Genomic DNA, 25050 nt, shown 5'->3' with positions numbered 1-25050 from the left:
TTGAAATTGACTGCTGTCTCTTTAAAAACCTTTCTGTACTTTCAGGAAGTACAGAAAACATGGCTCCTCTGTTAACCCTTTAACGGTTTTACTAGCGTAGCTTTGAGAAGTAGCTCCTACAATGAGTTCAGCAGTTCCACCAGATGGTTGCTAATTGCTGCTGGCTAGTCTGAAGGAGCACAGAGGCGGAGGAGCTTTCTCCTTGAAGGCGGGGCTAAGGCCAGCCAGGTGTTTTGGACAGCTGAATGGTTGCCATGGAGATTAAAGCTTTTGATTGCATGAAAGATTCAAAGCAACACTCCAGTTATGTTTTCTAAAATGATGTAAAGCTAAAAACGTTGATTTTACATCAGACTTTCCCTTTAATAAATATAGAAAACACATATTCTGAAGAAGTACCGATTTCTCTGGCGGATTATTTCACTTATATCTTTGTAGAAAAACGTGTTGAGAGGATAAAGTTTGATTTCCGGATGTGTTCATGTGTCAGTCTGATGCGTTTCTGTTTGCATGAGGATGAAGGCCAACAGTAATGATGGAGGAGGGAGTGGGGGCTCAGAGCGTATCCTAGCAACAGACTGGTTTGGAAATGGATGGGAACAGTGGGTCAGAGCCAGAACGAGATGGAAATGAAAGGCTGACACGTGGTAATTTGTGGCGGTGAAAGCAATCGGAGAGGAAAGAGAGGAGATCCTTTTTACAAAAAGAGCAGAAATGGTTTTATGTTCTGGTGGTACTGGTGTAAGGTGGAGCACTCGCTGCTGAAGGTTGTAGGTTTGAATCCCAGAAGGGGAATTTCAATTTAACTTCAATTTATGGTCCAGAAGCATTTGTTGCAGTTTCAAGCCTAGCCTTAAGGTGTCGCTGTCCGGTAGATTCGGTTTAATTGGAACCAAAATTGTAACATCTGTTACATTTTCTGAGTCAAAACAACCAAATATAACTACCTGTTCTCCTCCTCACCTGTGGGGGCGCTACACCAGGAACCACTGAAGGAAATGACACAAAACCTTTGAAAAAGACACTGAGAGCAACCTCCTTGTTAAACAAAAATTGATTTTAGCGCTTATAGGATTTCTCTTTTGTCTTTGTCTAAAAACCACAAGCTATTTCTGCTGCTAACTAGGCTAGCTCGTTTGTCTTGGTTGTGTTTACCCATAATGCTCTGAGCTGTAGTCCAACGGTATTGGGTGGTGTGGTTTGGTCTGCTTTAATCTGACTCCAGTACCTTTAACTAGAGAGCCGGGTCCGTTTGGGGAAATGTGAATGCTAATCAAGCCAAACCAGGCTACAAACCTCGGCCTTGGTTTGGTTGAAATGAACTCTGGTTTGGTTTGAATGCACATGTGAACGCCAAGCGGACTGGAGACCGCTTCAAAGGCAGGAAGTGGACTACAGCGTTGGGCATTCTGGGTAAATACAGCCAAACCAAATGCTTTAGCATATTGCTAGCGGGAGAGATTTGTGGTCTTTAGACAAAGACAAAAGAAAAATCCTACAACTGCTAAAATCTGACACTTCCATTTTGTGAAAAAAAAAGTTGTGCTTCAAAGGTTTTGGTGTCGTTTCCTTCAGTGGTTCTTGGGGCAGCGCCCCCACAGGCGAGGAGAGGAATAGGTTGCTCAAGTGTTTGGTTGGTTTGACTCAGAAAATGCAACATTTTGCAACTAACTGAGTCTTTGAGGTGGGAAAACACCCTTAGAGTAATCACAGTAATCAGACGTCATTGAGAAGGGTCAAAAGTCAATAAAATCCAGGCTTTAGACCAGATTAATAAATATTTGTGTGTGTTTGCCTGGTCACGTGGTGCGGTGTGTTTGTTTGGTTTTCCATTCACTCGGTGCGTCTGACTCTGACCTCTCTGCAGGCCCAGTAGAAAGTCTGCAGGGAGTTTCTGACCTCCTGCTCTGCTTTAAGACGTCCCTGAAACACAACCTCTCACACAACACCTACATACACGCTGTATACATCACTCTGTGTGTGTGTGTGTGTGTGTGTGTGTGTGTGTGTGTGTGTGTGTGTGTGTGTGTGTGTGTGTCTGCTGTCACATATGCTACAGTCCCAGGCCATGATGTGCCCTGCAACAGGGGAGAGACAGGGACGGTCCGCAGTTGTCCGCCATCTTTGTTCCTGTTTGGAAAGGCTTCTGCTCATTTTTCTCTGTTTATTTTAGCTTCTGTTGCTAAACTCTGTTACCATCTGATGCTGCTAGTAAGAAGCTAACTACACTGGAGCTGGAAGATGACAGTCAGGTCTCCTGAAGTCAAGGATGAACAGCTATGTGTTTTGGTTTAGCATCATATTAAGCCCTGGCATCAGGAGTAGTGAAGGACAAACATGCCCTCGCTTTTCATGCATCACCACCAGTCTTTCTGTGTGTGTGTGTGCGTGTGTGTGTGTGCGTGTGTGTGTGTGTGTGTGTGTGTGTGTGTGTGTCCTAAGGCTGTGCTGTGTGGTACTCAGGCTCTCATTTAGCAGGCAGATGGAAAAGGGCAGTGCAGACCCGTCGTACTGTAAATACAAATCAGAAGAATCTCCTTACTCTGTCTGAGGTTACATGTCACCACAACAAACCGTTTGATATTTAGTGTCAGGATCAACGGTTTGCTCCCTGAGAGGTTTGTTTCTGTTCTGCTTAAATGTGTGAGATAATCAAACAAATCAGATTTAACCAGATTTTAGATCATGTTTTGCAGTAGTTGGTAGCGCTAAACCTAATCATAAATATTAGTTCCACTGATGTTAAAATGTTACAACAATACTGTATTTATCAATACGTAAGCTATTGCTTAGAATTTATCTGGAAAATACATTTAGGGAAAACTAAGTGCACTACACATCGTCAAAGTTAGCATGATGTTAGCAAAGTAAAAAAAATTAGCTCTGCCAAAATGTACAAAAATGAAATTTCAGCACAAATGTCAAACTTTATCCAGCGGAGAGTTTACCAAACATCCCATTAAATTATATTTAATATATCCGGAAAAATAATTTAGGAGAAGCTAAGTGAGCTGAACATTTTCAAAGTTAGCAAAAAATTAGCTCCGCTGTTAGCAGAGCGCGGCCACCGCTGAGCAGGAGGAGGAATCAGATCAAACTGACTGAACTTCAGTTCACTGAGTTTATAGGAGATGTTTTACACCAAGAAGGTGAGGACAGAACTGGTTTCATTTTCACACACACACACACACACACCCACACACACACACACACACACACGCACACACACACACACACACACACACACACACACACACCTGCTGTCTCTGCCGCAGCAGACAGGTTCCCTGCTTGTTCTCCGCTGGATGTTTGACCCAGTTTACTCGCTACAGAAACACAACAGGAAGACCTTCATGACCTTTAAACTCTCATCATCTGTCAGCCCAGAAACATGCATATTCTCACGTTTCCCACGGTTCCCATTATGGTTAAACATGACTTGTACTTCTCAAAGATTTCTGAACATCCTGTGTGAACATTCTGGACTTTGATGGGATTTTCAGAGAGACACTGATGTTAATTTTATATTTTATTTGTTTTATTTCCTTCATTTACAGTTAAAAATGTTGATTTAAAAAATCCTATATTCTCTCAAAAGTCAATTCACATCACCTGAATTTTATGGCATAAAAATAAAGTTTATTCAAATCACATGTTTGGTCAGCTGGTTTTCCTGTTATGTGTTTTGGTTTGGCATCATGGCATCAGGAGCAGTGAAACTCCTGATGCCAGCGCTTACTCCCCAGTGAAACTCCACCCGTCACCTAGCAACCCGAGCTGAGCTCCAGCATGTTTGGTCAGCTGGTTTTCCTGCTGTATTCGCTGTACAATGGCTGCTGGAAAAGACAAGAGTGTATTCGCCAGTGAACATAAATGCTCCCTCGTTTTGTTGAATTTACCACAAAAATATTATTGTAAATTCTACGTTTTCTCTTTCACTTTACACACTTGCTGGAACTGAGAGTTTCTATTTTTGACTCTTCTCCACTCAGTAACAGCATCCACACTGAAGCTTGTGGTTGCTGATGTTGTGGACGGTGATCCAGCTGGTTTATCTGGTTCCCAGTGAACCCAGATGTGTGTTTCTGGACGTTGTTTTAAAGTCTGTCCTCTTCCTGTCCCCAGTGTGTGGACGGCGTGTCGGGCGGAGACCCGTCCCTGAAGCGCGTGGCAGTGGTGGAGGATTTCTTTGATATAATTTACGCCATGCACGTGGAGATCGGCACCGATCCGGGAAAAACTCCCAAACACGCCGGCCAGAAGAAGACCTACAGAGCCGTGAGTGACGATTTCTGTCCCGCAGATCTGAGGCTGAACCAGCGTTTCTCTCCGTTTGATCCCAGTTATTTTCTTTAAAAGTTTCTGCTGGGAAGAAAACGGATTGTAAACTTATTTTATCTGTTTTTCCATTAACTAAATGGAACCTGGAGAGGTAGGTTTCATTAATTTAGTGCCACAGCAGAGGGAAAATAACGCAGATAAACCGTTGAAGAACTAGTCACAACCACTCCTGTTCTTACAGTCATTTATGGTTGGATTTATGGGCTGACATTTTCTACCAGTTATGATTGTTGATCAGCACCAGAAATGTTCAAATGTTTGCAGATGAAAACTTTGAACTTTAATAAATGTTTGCTTAGAACCTGAAAATGTCTTAACTGAAGAAATGAAAAGGTTCATGTCAGTAATAACTTAAAGTAAAATGTAAAATTCATCCAGTCAGTTTGTATTATTTATAAAAAATAAATATAAACAGTCAGCTGTTTCACTCACAGCTGCTCATGCTGCCCTCTGCTGGTCAAATCATGAACATACAGCTGCAATAAACTCATTACTTCCTTTTCTTAACTTTCCTACATATTATTACCTTACATTGTTCTATATTTTATCTGCTGTGTACAATGGCATGTTAGGGTCGTTGTAGATGGAAGAAAAGTTCATTTCTGAATTTTGAGATTAATTTCCAAAATTTACTTTAAAAATACAAAGACATTTCTGAGCTTGAAAAGTTGAAAATTTGCAAGAAAAAACTCAAATGCTTCCAGCTGTTAAAATATTGGACTAATAATTTAGCAGTTTGTAGCTTTATACTTATTCTGCATGTTTTATCTATTCATTGCATATTAGGGGAAAAATGTAAAAAATCTGAGCTTAAAGTCAAAAAGTTTTGACTTTTGAAATGTCTAGAAAATTTCTGAGATTAATCTAAACATTTGTGAGTTTTTTTCTTGCAAATCCACTCCTTTATTTATTTATTTTTCTGTCTCTCATTAGTGACACTAATGTGCTGCCATAATTACCTGCCTCTGTAGGTTTGTGATTTGTCACTATTTCAGCAAATGGAAATAGTATTTTTCTTCCCCATCGCCAGATGTAAACTGCATCCTGACTGGACATTTCCTTCACGTATTTCTCTTTCTGGGTTCATTTTGGAGTGAAAACAACTGAAATCCTGTAAAGTTTTGATGTTTTTTCCATCAAAATGAAACTTCACTTCTCTTTGTTTTTGCCTCAGATCGCTGAGACGTACGCCTTTCTGCCCCGGGAGGCCGTGACTCGCTTCCTGATGAGCTGCGGCGAATGTCAGAAGAGGATGCACATCAGTACCGCCGGACAGGATTACAAAGGTGTATACACACACACACACACACACACACACACACACACAGAAAGTCACTGCAGCTTCAGAAATAAAAAACTTTATAAAATATTTAATCACATCTGTTTTCTGTTCCACACTGAAGTACAAAATGTCCTGTTTGCTGCTAATGTTCGGTTTCAGTAGCTCGAATGCTAATGCTAACAAAGCTACTCCTGTTAGCGCAACATGAACACATGAATAGTCTGTTCAGCATCCAATCGGATCATTCTGAAGCAGGAATTATCCGATGAGGCGAAAGACGTGGCTTCGTCCGCCGTTGCTGTTGTTAGCTGATGTGTGCGTCGGATTTACAGGCCCACCGGAAACGTGTCAGTTTAAAGGTTCCTAATCCTTTGCTTGTACAAAATAATAAAATTCAACTCAATTAATTATATTTTTAACACATTAAATTATGTAATTATAGGAACATCGATTCATAAAAAACAGAAAAAACCCAGAAATTTTGTAGAAAAACTTTGAACTTTTTTAGTTTGACAAGTTAAAAAAATAATTTTTTTTCCAGAAAATTAATCTTAAAACTTGTTCTCTCAAATTTTTGACTCTTTGAGTTTGGAAGAGAAAGAAAAGAGAAATTTCCATTTTTTCTAGAAAATGTTTGCCCCGTTTTTGTTCAGACTGCAGCGACTCCAACACGCCGTCGTAATTAATCCGTCTTTGATTCGTATCACGTTTATTTACCACTAAAACTTGTAAAATGGAGCTGCATCCATTTTACATCAAAGCTTGTCTGGTGGCTCCAGTCGGGTTTCTGAGTCGATGTGAAGTGGGGAATCTGGTTTTATATTTTATCAATCAGCCTCACCGTAACGACTAATTTTTCAGAGATTTTCCCCTCTAAATTCATCCGTCTCTGGTGGTTTTCCCTCTTTTTTCCATTTTTCCGTCCCTGAATCCTGAATCTGGCCTCCAGCAACTCTTTGTGTGTTTTTCCCATTTCTCTTTTCCTCCCTCCTGTCATTACCTCCCTCCATCCCCCCATGCATCCTCATCCCTCATTAGATAGAGGAGTCATTGGAGTGTCCCGTCTCTCTCCTTAATTAGCCTAATTAATGGCTTTAACAATGAAATTGGCCCAGAAAACAGGATCGTTTTCCACCGGGTCGGAGCGGCGTGGGGACAAAATCACAGAAAAAAAAAAACTTCAGAGGAATTTAACAAAGAATTAGTTTGTATTTCTGATGTTGTTTTTTTTCGTACGATTTAAGATTTAAAATAAAATATCAGAGCTCTCTGATTTTATTCCAATTTTTTCTTTTTCTCAGTTTCTTTTCCAAAGTAGAAATGACAGAAAATATTTCAATTATTCCTCTTTTTGGAGTATTGGCACCGGACTATGAGAATTTCTATTTAATTACAAGAAATTAGTCGTAATATTATCAGAAAAAAGATCACATTTTACCAGAAAAACGTCTGAAAATTACAAGAAAAAGGTTTTTTAATGAGAAAAAAGCTTCTGATTTGTCAGGACCTGGACTGCAGTCGGTTTGGTTCTTTATTAGAAATAAACTCGTTTGCAGAACTATTACAAAGTTCTGGTGCTGATAATGATTTGACGCCAAGTTGTTTAAAAATATTTATAACATTAGCTGTAGTTTAACTTCACATTCTTTAGATTTATTTATTTTTTTGTGATAGTTCTCGTGATGTTGGGATTTTATTATTTTCACGTTTTTGTCACGTGACTTTTTTCTTATAATTAAAAATAAAAACGTTTTGCTCAAATGTTGTTTTTCGTCGTAGAGTTGAGAGCATTGGTGCAAAAAAAAAAAAATATCATAAATTTTTATTAATCGATCAAATCGATTTTTCCTCCCGGTGCTCGTTAGAATCAGTTTGTATCTGCAATAATCAGAACGTTTTCAGAAACACACACGGTGTGTGTCACTCAGACCGGAGCAGCTAATCATCTCAAACACTGTGGGGGTTCACACACACACACACACACACACACACACACACACACACACACACACGCACACACACACACACACACACACACACACACACACACACACACACACCCTCTCTATGCAGAGGGTCTTTCTGTAAAGTTCAGCTGTGAATTATTAAAAGCCATTAATTGGAGCGGACCGGTTCTGGTTAATTGGTACCGGCACCAGCGGGTCGGACCGCAGGAACAGTACCATCAGATCCACTGACGGATGGATGGAGAACAAGACGTTTTCCCACGTTGTAATTTAAATAAACTTCTTCAGCAACATTAAGGAATTATGGACTTAAAACAAAAGTTTTAAATTTGTGAATTTTTTTTTTTAATTTTAGATTATGTTAAAATTTTCTTGTAATAACTTTATAATTACTGAAAAATTTGTAATTTCTGAGCTCCAAAAGTTGAATATTTGCCACAAAAGACTCAGACATTTTGAGATTAATTTTCTATTTAAATAATCAGAAAATCTTTGAGCTCAAAGTCAAATATTTGAAAGAAAAAACTCAGATATTTTGATTAATTTCTTCCATTCAAACGTCCAAATTTAAGGAATTATTGAGTTAAAACAATCTCCTACTTCATGAAAAGTAACTCTTAGTTACTTTTTTTTTTTTAGTTTTTTCCTATTTCAAGTGCACTAACATATTTGCAGTAGAAACTAGACTAAAATACTTGGTGATATTTTGTGTTTTTGCAGTGTGGAGTCTGGTTTTGTTCAGCTAAATCCAGGAATTAAATACCTCCTAAAGCAAATCAGAAAAATCTTAAAACTTTTCCGCTGTTTCAAAAGTCCTTTTATTACATGAAGGGACAAAACAATAAACAGGTTGGAAAATTAAAGTTCACATGAGAGTCGATTGTTTCCTTCATCTTTTGCTTCAGTCCTGTTTTTCTGCTTCGTGCCGTTTATTTCCGCGCCCTGAGCAGCTGTTTGGTTTCTCTCCATGTCTGTCCGTTCATTTTTCATGTTTTTCCCTCCAGAGAACGACAGACCCAGCTCTCTGGTTTCAGACGTCATCGACTTCAACGTTCCTCTCACCACCACCTACATGAAGCAGATGAAGCTGCACTTCCTCAACAACAAGGTGGGTTCTGGTTCCCTCTGGCGCCGGTTCTGGCTGGGGCCAATCAGAGAGCAGGTCAGAGGTCAGAGAAGTTCCTCCGTCCACTCAGGGATTGTTAGTGACAGATGAGCTGGAGGAAACCAGGAAGGAACTAAACTCCCGGTTTAAAGGAGGAGGAGAAGAAGAACCTGTTTTTAGTCATCCAGAATTAGTTTTAGTTTTTTATTTCTCTCCCATAAGTTTACAGAACGTGAGAAAAGTTACTGGAAAACTGATGTTGGTTTGTTTTTGTTGCAAATGTTCAGATACCAAAGGATGAATTTAGGAACAGAAATCAACATCAGTCAGCAAGATGAATATTTAACCTCAAACTAAATATTTGACTTTTAGATAAATGTTTAAAGTAGAGCTAAATACAAAGTTAGCCAACCTTAAACTAAATATTTAGTTAATAGACTGTGGCTGTGAGTATTATAACAGGTTTTCCAAATTATTAATGAAATAATGGAACTGGCACTTTAAATCAATATTAAGAAATTATTGAACTAAGAGAAGCTCCTGTCTTGCTGAAAAGTTATTTTTAAGTTAGTTTTGTCTTATTTGAAGTGAACTAAGATATTTGCAACAAGACAAAAATACTTGGTCAGATTTTGTGTTTTTTTTTTTTTATCTCTGTTTTTTCTGTTTTGTAATGTTACAATAATTATTGGGGTAAAATCGCAGCAGATTGCTGTTTTAATAAACCACCAGATAAAATGGCGTCCGTTCTGGTGATGCGTGGATCTGAACCGTGTCTTTCTGTGCTTCTGAGCCGTTTGCTCTCCGTCTCATTAATATGCCGAACTCTGTGACGGTTAAACACTTCCTGCCTGAAACATGTTGAAAACTCCCACAACTGAAGCTGGACTCCATGTTGGAGAGGGCAGAGCGGCTGTCGTTTCCTGCACCGCTCTCCATGGCTATCAGTGCTCCACACACACACTCGCTGCGGTCGCCGTGTGTGTGTTGGCGCATTGGAGCCGTGATGTCGTACAGGGGAAGCCAGGGTTGAGCTCTTTCCAATTAAGCGAAGCCTCTGAGCGTCGAGTTAATTAGTCAAGAACAGCGAAGTGCCAATTTACTCTGGAATGCCGATACGTCTTTCTGTCTGCATGTCTCACCCACATAAACACTCACAAACACATAAAATGTGTCTGAAACAGGGCCAGAATCCTCCCCTTAAATTCACCTCCCACCAATAAACACAGTTTGACCTGAAAACTCACCTGAACCAGCTGAGCCGAGTCGGATGTTTGATAAACTGAACATGTTGCTGCTGAAGTGGTTCTGGATCACCGGTCTGAATTACAGAGAGAAGCCGACCGGTTCTGCTGTTACTGTCTCTTTAAATCATCCTAAATGAGGCGTGACCATTTCTGAGGTTTGGGTTAATTAACAGAAACTAACAGATTTTATTGTCATTCAGTCGCAGTTTTAAAACGTACAAATCGAGTAAAATTTTAATGTAAGGCACCAATAATTATAAAATAAGTAATGATAGAAAGTATTACACACATAAGTGTATATATATATATATATATATATATATATATATATATATATATATATATATATATATATATATATATATATATATATATATATAGACTCGTTGCCATAGCAACTGACCACAACGGCATTCTGTCACAGGATTCAACACCAAATAACTCTCCAACATTTCCCATTATGTTTTCAGGATGATGGTTATTTTGTGATTATTAATAAGCGATTGCTGTGGTAGATTAGCTAGTGTTGCTATTAGCTAAGCTAACACAGCAGTGGTAGATTATCTAGCGTTGCTATTAGCTGAGCTAACACAGTGGTGGTAGATTAGCTACTGTTGCTATTAGCTGAGCTAACATAGTGGTGGTAGATTAGCTACTGTTGCTATTAGCTAAGCTAACACAGTGGTGGTAGATTAGCTACTGTTGCTATTAGGTAAGCTAACACAGCAGTGGTAGATTATCTAGCGTTGCTATTAGCTGAGCTAACACAGTGGTGGTAGATTAGCTACTGTTGCTATTAGGTAAGCTAACACAGCAGTGGTAGATTATCTAGCGTTGCTATTAGCTGAGCTAACACAGTGGTGGTAGATTAGCTACTGTTGCTATTAGCTGAGCTATCAGCGGTGGTCGATTAGCTAATTTAATCACCTGCTCTGCTGATGACCTGCGTTTTTGTCGCCTTTTTTCTTATTTTTTAACTGAACTGAAACTCATTGAATTCCACAGCACATCTACATGTTAAGTTTGTCATAGTCAAGCTAGCATAACTAAACTACTTCCCTCTCCCTTATTTTTTTTAATTAAAACTTTTTCCATTTCTTGTTATCTAGTTCATGTAATGTTGACAATTTGTAGCAAAACACTGCTTTCCTTTTTCTTTTAAATTTATATATCACACATTCATTTAAGATTTAACACGTTATGTTGACAACTTGATAACTAAAACCAATGGTAGCTACTGTCTGTTTCATCATTTAACATTTTAACAATAAAAAAAGTACTTGAATTACCGACTTAAAACAATATATATAAAACAATCTCCTATATCTTGATAAAAATATACTTGTAATGTCTTAAACCAAATGGTCTTATTTTTGGTTTAAGACATTTGCACTAGAAACAGTTGAACTTCTACTGAGTTCAATTGTGTAAACTCAGTAGAAGATATTCATATTCAGTCAGATAAAGTTCATCTTTACATAACTAATTTAAGCTTTACCTTTTTTAAAGACTGTAGTCGTCCTTCAGGATTTTTTCTCTGAAAATCTTTTTTCTGTGACCTTAAAGCAGCTCTAACAGTGAGGATGTGCCGCCATGTGCGGTCTGCACATGTCCGCCCTGACGCAGCCGTACAGGAACATGCAGTGTGTGTTTCAGCGTGCAGAGCGCTCTCAACAAGGGAAGGTCACCGTCTTTTGTCAAAGTTGTTCTTATGTGGGAGTGAGGAAAAAGCTGAATATCTCACCAGGAGAAAGACGCATTCCTGCTTTTACTTCTACCTTCATTTTTTACTCTGGAAATTAATTTCCTGGCCCATTAAATTTACCCAGAATGGTTTTTATTCTGAGGCTCGCTGGGATTAAAATCTGACTAATAAAGGATTTAGTCTGAGATTGTTACGTAGTGGTTAAGACTGCCACTCTAAACTGTATGTAAATCTCTATATGAAATATAGAAAGGGACAATATGGCTGAAAAACATATCACGATATTAGCGTTTTATATCAGTTGATATTGATAATTATTAATTGTTTTTTGTTTTAAATACCTTAAATACAGCCAAACTGTTGTCATAACCTTTCCTGTTTTATCCACAGTTTTCTCTAAACTACGTTGCTTTTTATTTTTAAGCAGTTTTGAGACGAAACTTTAAACCGTTGCTGCTCCTGTTACTCAGCAGGTTGTTGCTAGGTAACCGAGGTTTGGGGACTTGGAACTGTTTGTTACCCAGCAGATTGTTGCTAGGTAACCAAAGAGTGAATGAGTTAGTTGAAGCCACCATCCTAGCTTAGCTAGCTGAGAGGTCGATCCCCCAGAATGCTGCTCGGTCTGAACAAAACACATGTTTCGTTTTGTGGAACAAATTTGCTGCATTTGATGCTTATTGTTGTTTTTGCTATTTGCTTCTATTTTGTGTGGTTGCATTATTTTTCATTTGCAGTGTCATTCTGTTGTGTTTTTATGTTTTGGATTTATTCACGTGTTTGCCAGTAATGAAGACTTTCCAAGCGGAAAGCGTCATCTTTAGTTTATAATCATTCCTAAAAGGCCAAACGTGAGAAAACGCAGCTAAAATGAACCCCAACGTGGACTGAAGGTGTCCAAGTCCTCCACTATTTCCATTAACACTCATCCCAGGCCTCCGACATGCGGCCCATCCCTTTCTCTCTCCTGCCATCCGCCCCTCGTCCCAATTCAATAAGCGGAGGAAATTAGCCAGCGTGCTTCCTGGCAGTGGGGGGGATGCAGACGATGTGGTGAAAGGGTGGAAATGTTTGAGGAGCGAGAGGAGGAGAGACCATGGGGAGAGGCAAGATGGCAGGGCGGAGGATCTGGTGTGGAGAAGAGGGATAAAGAGATGGATGTAAGGACATGGAGAAAAGAGAAAATGTGCCTCTGATTGTGAGGGATGTTTATTTTTGTGGGGGAGGGAGTTCAGAGAAGGAATTAAAAAGAATGACATGCTTCATTATTATTTGTGGCCTCCCTCCCTCTGCCTATTACTGCAGCTACCTCCAGAGGAAAGACGTTTCATTAATTTAGGGAGGAGGGGTGTGTGAGCGTGTGTGAGCGTGTGTGTGTGTGCGTGTGTGTGTGTGAGCGTGTGTGAGCGTGCGTGTGTGTGTGTGTGTGTGTGTGTGTGTGTGTGTGTGCAGAGGTGAGAGACACTGTTAGATTAAGGTCTGGTTGAAAGTCTCTGAAACAAAATTACAGGAACACAGTGGAACCATTGATAGCTGCATATATTAATAATTCAAACAAGTTTGTCACAATTAGCAGTTAATCAACTAATTGCATAATGAATTAAATTGAGCCTGATAATTTTTATTCTGATGATTAATAATTTGCTTACAGACACATAATCCATTTAATATACAATTTTTATTTTGTTTTTTATTTATTTATTGTTTTTGGTTGTTGTGTTTTATTTGGGATATTTGAAATATCCTCTAGTTTCAGTGTTTAGTGTTCTTTACTAAATTAAAGTTTATTGGTCTGTGAGAGGTCGAACCTGCATAAACATACATTAATGTGCACTAATACACACTGTAGAAACTGTCTTGATGCTAGCGTAGAAGCTAACATCTACAGTGTTTCTTAGCTTCATTCTAGTCAATCAGCACCAAGGAAAACAAACGGAGCTCCTGGATTGGAGGTTCTCAGTATTAAAGTTTTCTTGGCTGCATTTTTGTTTAGATATTTTGATGTTTTGATATCGTGATGTTTAAAGAATCAGTGAGTAGACAAATTTTCCGTGAATAATTTGGACTTCTGATCCACAGAAAAATCCGCAAATTGTGAAGCGCAAATTCACCACGGCCAAAGTGCATGTTTAGTTTGTAAAGTTCCTTCGTACAAAGCTTTAGTTGTTTTATTTTACTTTTGAAAACAGTTTTTAAAAATTAACTTGTTTCAAAATGTTAAAATGTTTTTAAATAACAAAATTTTGAAAAACCGAAAAATAGATTTTGAGAGTATCGTAATTTACAATGTGTAATAGTTGAACTTGTATTTATGAAACTCACCATTTTTTCAGATTTTACTTTTTCAAATAATTTTTAAATAAAAATTTTTTCAAAGTAGTTTTTCACTTTTAAATCTTTAAAATGTTATTTTGTCAAATTATTTTTTTCAGTTTTTATTTTTGTTCATTTTTATTTTTTCAGAGCTTATTTTTGTCTAATTTCATTTTTTTAAAGATTTTATTTATTTTAAAGATATTTTTTTATTAATTTTACGTAAATCTGTTTTCCTCTCTTCTGGTGGCGGAACTTCCTCTGTGGCGGGAAAACACTTTCCTTCTTGTCGAGCGGACGTTAGCAACAGCCTTTCTGTTGGCTGGTGTGGGCCAATAGAAACCTTCGAGCGTTCCTATTGGTCAGATTGGACAGTTACGAAGCGCTGCTTCTCGTTCTGCATTGACTGCATAGACAACGGCAGGATGCTGAGGAGGAGAATGAGTGGGTATAATCAAACCAAAGTAAAAAGAAATTCCTGCTGTTCTAACATCAAGAAAAGAAAGATTTCACGGCTTTAGTGTTAACACTTTTTGATTTTAGGAGTTGTATAAATAATATCTGGTTTTTAGTAATAAAAGTTCCACCCAAAGTGTTGTTGCGTTTCCGCCAGGGGCGTGACCTTTGACACGCCGTATCGTCGCAGCCATCTGCTGTGATCCTCGTCTAATAAAGCAGAAACGCCATGGAAACGGTGCTGCAAGGGAAATCCCCTCCGTGCTCTAAGTGCTCCTTATTTGCTGGCACAAAAAGCAACAGTAGCTTTGTTTCACTGCAGATTTTCCCTTCCTGATCCGTCCTGGAGGAGAAACCGCTTCCCCTTCCCTGACCAGATGAAGTATAAATGCAGAAATAAGGATTAGGATAAACAAACTGCTAACACTTGTGCAGAAGAGGTTGGTGGGAAACAGTGGATGAACTGAAAGCCCAGAGGAGCTTTAATGTGCGGCTCTGTTTCCATGGTGTTTCTGCTTTATTGGTCCGTGCTCACCAGAGAGGCAGCCATTCGGGGATTTTTCTTTTTGTTTCACTGCTAATGAACAATATTCTGCAGCATAATTCACTGTTTTTGGCTACTGATTCATTTTAATCCAGCCTGTGCTTCCACCCTCCGCCTGTAGGGGGCAGCTGTGGTGCATACTTAAAAAATGGTCCATCGTAATATTAAATATTTTCCCAACATGTTCTTATTGTATCTTTAAAAAATATGGAAGTATTTATTCTTTTATTGGTGCAAATTAATGTTTTTCCTCTTTATTTCAACTATACCTTGGCAGTAAATGCTTTTGTGAGCTTTTAATAATCAACTAGGCATAATGAAAGTTGAGATTTAAAATAAAATGAATGCAACCAGAGACGCACAGACAGAAATATGACACATTTTAAAGGAAAACTAAGCTAAAAATACAGACATTTGCAAACTAAATAATTAGTTTTAAATAAAACACTAAATTAGCGAACTGAGTATTTAGCCTTAAACTAATCAGCATAAAACTAAATATCTGGTAAATAAGATAAATGCATAGTGTGAAGTCAAATATTTCATTAGCAAGCAAAATATTTTTGCCTCAAACTAAATTGTTTAAAAATATTTAGTTTGCATGCTAAACATTTCAAATTAAATATTTAATTTAGAGCTAAATTTGAAGATTGCGGCTAAATATTTAGTTAGCAAGCTAAAAACATATTACGACCTATTTAGTGAGAAATAAGTATTCACTCAACAAGCTAAATATTTAGTCTCCAACTAAATATATAGTGAAAAAGTTAAATAATTTTTAGAGTAAAACGATAAGAAAATTTTTTATTGTACACCAATGTGGAAATTTTCCTTCAAACTAAAAATGTAGTTCTAAACTAAATACATAGTTAACAAGCCAAGCATTTAACTTAAAGTTAAATACCTTAAAACTAGTGAGCAAGCTAAATGTTTTTGCTTGCAGCAAAACATCTATTTAGCTTCTATTGTTTGAAACTAAATATTTAGCCTCAAACTAAAAAGCTTGAAGCATAAATGTTTTGCTTCAAACTAAATATTTAGTTTATCTCAGTATTCAGCATTGCATTAAATAGCTTAAAACTAAATATTTAGTTAAGGTAAAATATTTGTTAAATTAAATATTTAGCCTCAAACTAAATAGCTTTAACCTAAATATTTAGTTTGTATGTTAATATTTGGTTTGAATATAAATATCTTGTTGTAATCTGTTGATGACAATGACAAATAAATCTTATCTTATCTTAAATAACCAGCTTCAAATTAAATACTTTAGTTTGAAGATAAATGTATAGGTTGAAATTAAATATTTTGTGCACAATTATAATTCCAAAATATTTTACTAATCCCAACGAATTAACAAATTAAGTAATTAGTAGGACTAATTATTTAGCTTACTACTTAAATATTAGCTTCAAGCTAATTACATAGTTTGCTAACTAAATATTTAATTTGGCGATAGATATTTAGTTTGGGAATTAAATATTTAGTTTGAAACTGTGACATTTAATATATATCATCTGTGTAATTCTATCCATAAATGATCTCGGTCTCTTTGTTTTTCTCCTGTGTTTTGGACCGAAGAAGCGGAAGTAGTTTGTAGTCTCGTGCATTTGGTTTGTAGAAAAATAAACTCCCTCCGCCCCCTCCCTCCGCGTGTTGACCCCGCCCCTCGTGATGTCATCAGACGTGACCACGCCCCCTCTGGTTGCCACAGAGTCTTGAGGGTCCCGCTGAGTGCGCTCACTCCCTGCCTGTGTACAGCAGCATATACTGTCCATTTAAATTCACACTACAGAGGGAAAAACCCGCAGAAAGCGAATGAATAAATATTTTTAGAGATAAAAAACAGATAAAATTAGACGGCGGCGGTTGATGATCGTAATTTCGGAGAAGTGAAGGTAAGAAGGCGTCTTCGGCATGCGCTTTATTATTTATTTATCAATGTGTGTTCCGGAGTGTTTTCCTCCGGTCGCGGTGCTTCCCGCATGCCGGTGACTGAGCCGCTGGTTCCGCTCGGGTCGCTCCCAGAACCGCAAACGGAGCGGTAATTAGCGCCGGTTTGTTTGCGTGAGAGTTGTTGCTGGCTCGGGTCGCTGTGCGGGTTCACCGGGCCGCTCCGTCCTGCGGCAGCCAGGCTCCGGGCTCATCATCATCATCTTCATCATCGCTATTCACGAGCGTGCTGCTGCCCCGCGTGCTCACATTGTTCTGGGTTTGCTCCGGCGCGCGCCACTGTGTGTTCGTGGGACGTCCGCGCGAGCTTTTAATTGATGCGCGTGCGCCCGTGGATGGATGCGGGGTGGATGATGGGTGGGTGGTTGCTAAGGAATGACCAAGCACCCGCACTGAGGACCAATCGGCGCCGCGTGCCGAGCATTCAGACAGCTTGCGTGTTTCTGCGTGTTTCTGCGTGTTTCTGCTTGTTTCTGCGTGTTGTGTCTTTAGTTTCCGGCTGAATCGATGTGAATATCATAAAGGCAACAAGTCAAAATGAGAATAAAATCCACCTCACGGCCAATTTAACCATCAAAACATGATTAAATTTAATTTAATTTGTTGCCTTGGTTCTGAAACTATTTTAAGTTTAACACAAACAACCAGCAGATTTCTTTGAAAGAACTTTAGACCCCCAAAAATTAACTAAATCTATTTTTCCCCCTTATAATTCTGACTTAAAGACAAATGAACACCTGGGAGAAACCATGTTTAATGACAGACAGGTGACTTGTTGAACACATCAGATTTAATTTTTAAAAATTGAATTTTATATGACGTATTGAAGTCATACTTCTGAGGGGGAAAAAAAGTCCGATTTGGAAATTTAAAATCAGAATTTGGAGATTATTTTTATTCTTTTATTATTTGGAGTCAAATTGAGAATAAAATTCACTGTCCTTTTAATTTACATATCAAGACCTGATTCAATTTGATTTAATTTATTGTTGTGGTTCTGGAACTGTTTCTGTTGGACTCACAATAATCAGAAAATTCTACGGAAGAGCATTAGAGCCAAAAAGTGAAACAAGAAACAGACTTTTTTTTTTCTTAGAATTTTGACTTAAAGACTTGTGGACACCTGGGAGAAACCAGGTATAACAGCAGAGACGCAATTTACAATTTAATAATTCGGAGAGAAAAGGTCAACTTTTTTTCTCCGAGTCCGACTGATGTGAGCATACATCTCTGTGAACATCGAATAACCTGTGGGGTTGCGTGTTTGAATCTCGTGCTCGCTCAGTACGTGTCCTGGCTCACGCTAGCAACAAGAGGCACAGAAATGACCCCGGGAATGATGGAGGAGACGATGTGGCGGCTTGTTTATCTGCAGACTGAGAAAAGCGCGCCACAGTGACAACGTTTTTAACGTTAGCAGAGCCACAGCTAGCTGGCTACATGAGGCACAGCTCTAGCTAGCATGGATGTTAGCATGTGGTACAAGCAGCCTTCAGTGTGACTTTGTGCCACCAACCGCAGCGTGATGAGATTGTTCTGCAAACAAAGAATAATGTGAGGCGTTGTATGTTTACACACTCGCTCAGTACGTGTCCTGGCACGTGCTAGCAACTTAGCGAAGCCTACCAGCCAATCCCAGGCCGGTCTTTTTCATCCAATCAGAGTATTCCTTATAAAGCCTGGATAAATAACAACCAATAAATAAGATTACTGCACCAAGCGGTAGGCATTACTAAACCAAATGAGAGGATTTAGGAATATACAGAAACAATTTATACAGTAAATATTTTACCCAAAGAATATATTATTCAAGCATACAAATACGCAGCATTGTCCATATTTATTTTAATTTAAATACGACCAACATTACATAGTTTACTGTCAGATCTACTGGGTGATTAATTAGTTATTGTTTAGCAAAAGTGCAGAAATGCATTTATTTTAATTATATTCTATTGCACATGCCTCTTTTAAGACTCTATAGTTGGTGTTTTAGTATCATGTCTTTCAATAACACATAATTACCTGCTCATGTTTTCAGATTTCCTCTAAACGTTTAATTTAGTTTGACACATAAACTCCTCCACCAACATGTTTAGCTAGTTTTCTGAGGGAAAACCTTTAATCCTCTCACCTCCTGATGGCAGCGCTCTGCATCCCAAAGTGCTGAATTTCCTCCAGAACTGATAAATTCAGTCATTTCAGGGACATTTGGCGGGAGAAGTGTTTGTCCACACGGCAGAGCGGACCAACTTCAGGCTCCCTGCTGGGAAAAATGAGCGTTTCTCTGTGTTTATGTTTCGGTTCCCGCTCTAAACGTTCGATCCATTTCTGTGGTGAATATTCTCTAATCTGCCACTTTTACAACCGAAGGTCAAACGCCAAGTTCTGCTGATTCAGGCGTCTGAATATTGACGTGTGAAGTCAGCACATTCAGCTGAGAATTCAGGTTTGATTTCATACAGTTGAGGCTCCTGCGTTAGCGTAGGGTTGAAGTTTGAGCCGGCCTCGGGGATATGAAAACCCTGCGGCACACAAAGGGTTAAAGTGCCCCTCCCTGCCGTTAAGGAGGACGAGAAGAGACGCCTCTCAGATAAATCCCTATGCGAGGATCGACTCGGCTTCCCTCCGCTCCAAAATAACTCTGGTTTTCCCTGACCTGGCCATATGCACGACAGGAGGCCGAAGATGGAGCGCTAATCTCCTCTTCCTCTCATCCTCTTCCTCGCTCCTCTGGACGGGAGGCGCTCTCTAGTTCTGTCTGCAATTCCTGATTTCACTTTTCTTCCTCCTTATGTTTGAAACAATTCCCTCAGAGTTCAGATTAACGCTTCTGGTTATTTTTATTTTCCACTTTTTTTTAATTTGACTCTGAAATGGACACAAAGATGTAGAAATATTGTTTCCAGTATTAGAAATTTAAAAAATGAGCAGGGATTTGCTTTAAAGGTAAAAAATAAAGTGGTAATTAATCAATCATTTGCTCCAGTTTCATCCAAATGACATGCATGTTTTGAGAACTTTAAAAACGTTGCAAAAATAAAAAATGAGATATGAATGTCATTTGAATTTTGAGCAAACTTGTCAAATATTGGGAAAAAAATCATGTAAATGTGCAAATTTTGAGTGAGTCACTAAAATATCTTAAAAAATAAATAAAAAAATGTGACTCATCTAAATTTCATGCCAATTTTGAGCAAACTTAAAATATTGCAAAAGTTAAGAGATGCATATTATTTAATTTTTATGCTAATTTAGAGCAGACTTAAAATGATACAGAAAAGAAAATCCAAAGTAGCCATGTTTCATCCACCGGCTACGCAGAACGTAATTTCATCAGACGTTGACGCTGTAACAAACAGGAAGTTGAGGTTGTAAACCAGCATGAACCACATATTCTCCCCTCCATGCTGGAGGTTTGGACTATAAAACTTGATTTTTGTGCCTCTGGTAAGGCACAGACCCATCAGTTTATGGGAGCATTTTATGATTCTGATTATTTGGAAAATGTGTTTCAGCCATTATTATTCAGTGGTAACTCTAGACAGGCGGACTTTAACTTTGACTTTAAGGAACTCTGTGTTTCGTCTCCTATAGTTTTTATGAAGTTTGTTCCAGATTCGTGATGCATAGAAGCTGAAAGCTGCTTCTCCATGTTTGGTTCTGGAGATGCAGAGCAGAACCAGGCACTGTTCTGCTCTGCAGTAATTGATGCGACCAAAGACAAATGCATGGATGAGTTTCTCTAGATCTTGCAGAAACTTTAGTCCTTTAATCCTGGAAATGTTCTTCAGGTGATAGAAGGCCGACTTTATAACCATCTTTGTGTGTCTCTCAAGGTCCAGATTTAGGCCAGATCTCTGTTTTCCAGCTGTAATAACTGAAGCTGTGCTTTGACTCTAGATCTATAACTGTAGATCATCCCCCTTTAGGTCCAAAGATGATCATTTCAGTTTTGTTTCTGTTCAGATGGAGAAAGTTTGATTTGGGTTTGGAGTCTCCTGTAGAGTCAGCAGTTTATGTTCTCTCTTGTCTTATCTCTTGCAGGTGTTTCTTTAAACTTGTCCTTCTTGCGTCTCTCATGTTTGAAACAAGCAGAGGTCAAATCAGCCCTGAAACTGAAGCAGTTAGATAAAGGACTCTAAATGGGTCTGAGGAGCTTTAAGCCTGGAGATTTGTTCTGCGTCCTCTGACCCAATCTCTCTGTGTAAACCCTGGATAACGACAGTTTAAGGGTAATTCAGTGTCAGTTTACAGAACAGCAGCGTGGCATTCAGGTTCAGCGCCGTTACGACTCTGAGGTGAGAGTCAGGTTGGTGAGCAGCGAGTCGAAGGAGCTCAGCAGCGTTTGCTGGGCAGCGCCAACATGGTCCAACCGCGACCTTTGCCTGCACTAATCCCGGCAGTGTTTTCCTCGGATTGCTTCCTGGAGGGGAAAGGGGTTAATCGTCGTGCTTCAGGCAGATTTGTGACTGACCGGATTAAGTGGTGCTCAGAGTGTTGGACACGCTGCTAATCTCCACTATCTGTACCCCTGTTGCTGTTGGGACAGAGGTGACGGACTGACCGATCACAGGCTGCCTGACGTAGCCAAGTTCCTCCACTGGTTCACTAACTAGCTGCTCCCTTTGATAGGTTGGACAAGTTCTACAAGTTTATGATTCAAACCACTTTTTATTCTGTTTTTTGGGACTATACAGTCATTACAGTCATAAAAGTGACCTATTGCACTTCCTTGAACAGGATAGGATAGGTCTATGGCAGGGAGCCCAGAGTCGGTCCTGGAGGGCCGACATCATGCATGTTTTAGTTCTCTCCCTGGTGGCACCAACAACCTTGTCAGCAGGTCAATGTTCTTCTTAGGCCTCTAGCGAGCCATCATTTGATCCAGGTGCGTTAAACCAGGGAAAGAACTAAAACATGCAGGATGCTGGCCCTCCAGGACCGACTCTGGGCTCCCCTGGTCTATGGGCTACACAAAACATTTAAATTTTGTGGAGTTTGCTCACATCTGCCTATGTTGAGCTGCTTAAGGGTCTCTGTCACTTTAAATCCAAATAATCTGCTGCTGGTCACCCCCCCTAAATTAAATGTTTACACTCGTACATGAAAATGTCCGTAAACAAATGCACAATTATTCAACCGTACAGCTTTGAAAAGCAGAAGTGGAGCCTCCTGCACAACCAACAAGAATTCAGCAAGTGGTTTCTGGATTATAAGTCAATAACAACAGTGCGAAGGTGTATTTCTGGTCTAGTCTCTAGTGTTAGTACTCTTGAAACAAGACAAAACTAACTTACAGGTAACCTTTTAGCTTGAAATAACAGCTTGTTTTAAGTGAAAAAGTCCTGAATATTGACAAAAAAGTACTGGTTATAAGTTAAATAATCACTTAGTTTTGTCTTTGAAATAAGAAGAGCTAATATACAGGCTTATATTTCTTGCTAATTTAGCTTAAAAATGAATTTGATCTCATTTCAAGTGTATTAAGATAGTTACACTGGAATCTAATGTTTTTACAGTGAAAACACTTTTTTTCCAGCAGCCATTGTACAGCGCATACAGCTGACCAAAAGTGTTGGAACTCTGTCCGGATGGCTTGGTAGCGGGCGGAGTTCCATTGTGGTTGCTAGGTAGCGTATGTAAAAAAAAATAATTAAATTTTGCAATTGCGGTGTTAACATTAAATCCATCCATTTTCTGTTCACCCTTGTCCCTAATGGGGTCGGGAGGGTTGCTGATTCCTCTCCAGATACGTTCCGGGTGAGAGGCGGGGTCACCCTGGACAGGTCGCCAGTCTGTCGCAGGGCAACACAAAGACATACAAGACAAACACACTCACACCTAGGGAGAATTTAGAGAAACCAATTAACCTGACAGTCATGTTTTTGGACTGTGGGAGGAAGCCGGAGAACCTGGAGAGAACCCACCATGCACAGGGAGAACATGCAAACTCCATGCAGAAAGGGAATCGAACCCAGGACCTTCTTGCTGCAAGGCAACATTGCTACCAACTGCTCCACTGTGCAGCTAAGTTTGTTTATGTAATACGTTATTAAAAAAAAAACAACGTGCCATCATCCTGCTACTACTTCCTGTAGGAGGTCAGTTAAGAAAACTGCCATGTTTCCATAGAACAAATTTATTTTCATAATTTAAATCTGCGCAATTATTGTCAAAATAAATGCAGCTATTGTTACATTTTCAGCTGCTGTCAAACCAACGCAACTTTTTGAGCAACCTGTTCCCCTCCTCGCCTGTGGGGGCGCTGCACCAAGAACCATTGAAGGAAACAACATGAAAACCTTTGAATACACTGAGCACAACTTTCTTCTTCAACAAATGTAAACTAAAATGGAGAGGCTTCAGAGTTTGAGGATTTCTCTTTACTCTTTGGCTAAAAACCACAAGCTATTTCTCCTGCTAGCGCCAGGCTATGGTTGTATTTACCCAGAATGCCCTGTGCTGTAGTCCACGTCCTGCTTTTGGAGCGGTCTCCATTCTGCATATTCATTAGATTGACCAGAGTTCAATTTTTTTTGGTCACATCTCTGCAAACGAACCGGACTTCCTAGACAAACGGACTGGAGTTGGATTAAAGTGGATTAAACAGAGCTGGTGTGAATTATTCACCCTCACTACGCTGTGAGGTGAGAAAGGATAAAACACACACACACCTGATCTGCTTACTCTACATAAAGGCAAGGTCAGGATCTGTGTGTGTTGACAGAGATACAGCAGGCTCTGTGTCACCGTTCTGACTGTGTGACGCGTTCCTGCGCCACACACACACACACACACACACGCAGACCCACACACACACACACACACACACACACAGACATTCAGAGGGTAATGACCTGCATCTTGTTGTTTTGACTAATCAGAGAATGTTTAATTCAGTGTGTGGCTGGATGTTCTGCTGGAGATCCTGAAATCGTAGCTGCGCCTGGTTCTGCTGGAGATCCGAGTTTTTTCTCACATTCAGAGTTTATTTATAACTACTAAAGTGAACAGATTCATTTTAAAGTGAACAGATTCATATTAAAGTGAACAGATTCATATTAAAGTGAACAGATTCATATTAAAGTGAACAGATTCATATTAATGTGAACAGATTCATATTAAAGTGAACAGATTCATTTTAAAGTGAACAGATTCATTTTAAAGTGAACAGATTCATATTAAAGTGAACAGATTCATATTAAAGTGAACAGATTCATTTTAAAGTGAACAGATTCATATTAAAGTGAACAGATTCATATTAAAGTGAACAGATTCATATTAAAGTGAACAGATTCATATTAAAGTGAACAGATTCATTTTAAAGTGAACAGATTCATATTAAAGTTAACAGATTCATATTAAAGTGAACAGATTCATATTAAAGTGAACAGATTCATTTTAAAGTGAACAGATTCATTTTAAAGTGAACAGATTCATTTTAAGCCCCTCCTGTTCCTCTGTTTTACTTCTGTTTCTTTTCCAGACAGTTTTGACCTGAACAGATGCAGAAAATGCAGCGTTTCTCAAATTCCCTCTTTACTGTTACAACTTTAAATATTATCGTTCAAAACCTTTAAAGTATAACAATAACCTTTTTTTTCACCTTCTTGTTTTTTTGGGCTGAAACGACTAATCAGATTAATCACGATTAATTGATTAAATAATCGTCACCTGTTTCAGTAACCGATTAATTGTTAACTAGAATATTCAGACTCCAGTTTACAACAGACTCTGAGCAGGAATTAAGTCAAAACTGTACAATAAATATATACATTTTGCATTTAAGATAAAAAAAATATAGCTAACCAAAACTCCTCAAATCCGGTAGTTTTAGCTTCGATTCTGTAAAAATCTCCTGTTAAGATCCTTTTTCTGTTCAGTTATTGATACTTTTAAAATAAACAGATTGGATTGTGTTGATGTGATGCACTGAGCTTTTCACGTCGCTACAGATGATCAACCATTCACTATAGGACTGCTGTTATTGAATTTTAGACAATAAAATTGTATTTTCTTATTTAAAATTTAATTTAAATATTTATTCATTTGCAATTTATAATATTGTGCAAAATAGGCTTTAGTGGCTCAACATAAAATCTGCAATTTTGTATCAGATTAATTGGCAGAATAATTG

General features: G+C 38.7%; 1 protein-coding gene across 3 annotated transcripts in view; it reads left to right on the top strand.

Moving 5' to 3' along the window:
* Positions 1-25050, top strand: part of LOC122829711 (nucleolar protein 4-like) — a 76503-nt gene that overhangs the window by 8449 nt on the left and 43004 nt on the right. For all 3 annotated transcript variants that reach the window (XM_044114514.1, XM_044114601.1, XM_044114681.1), the window contains 3 exons: positions 4126-4278; positions 5516-5627; positions 8595-8698. In XM_044114514.1, the coding sequence (XP_043970449.1) occupies positions 4126-4278; positions 5516-5627; positions 8595-8698 (369 nt within the window). The remainder of the gene's footprint in view (positions 1-4125; positions 4279-5515; positions 5628-8594; positions 8699-25050) is intronic.

The sequence above is a fragment of the Gambusia affinis genome, linkage group LG01 (assembly GCF_019740435.1).
Source record: "Gambusia affinis linkage group LG01, SWU_Gaff_1.0, whole genome shotgun sequence".
Classification (NCBI taxonomy): domain Eukaryota; kingdom Metazoa; phylum Chordata; class Actinopteri; order Cyprinodontiformes; family Poeciliidae; genus Gambusia; species Gambusia affinis.
The sequence above is the reverse complement of the archived record's forward strand: the minus strand, read 5'-3'. Positions and strand labels throughout refer to the sequence as shown.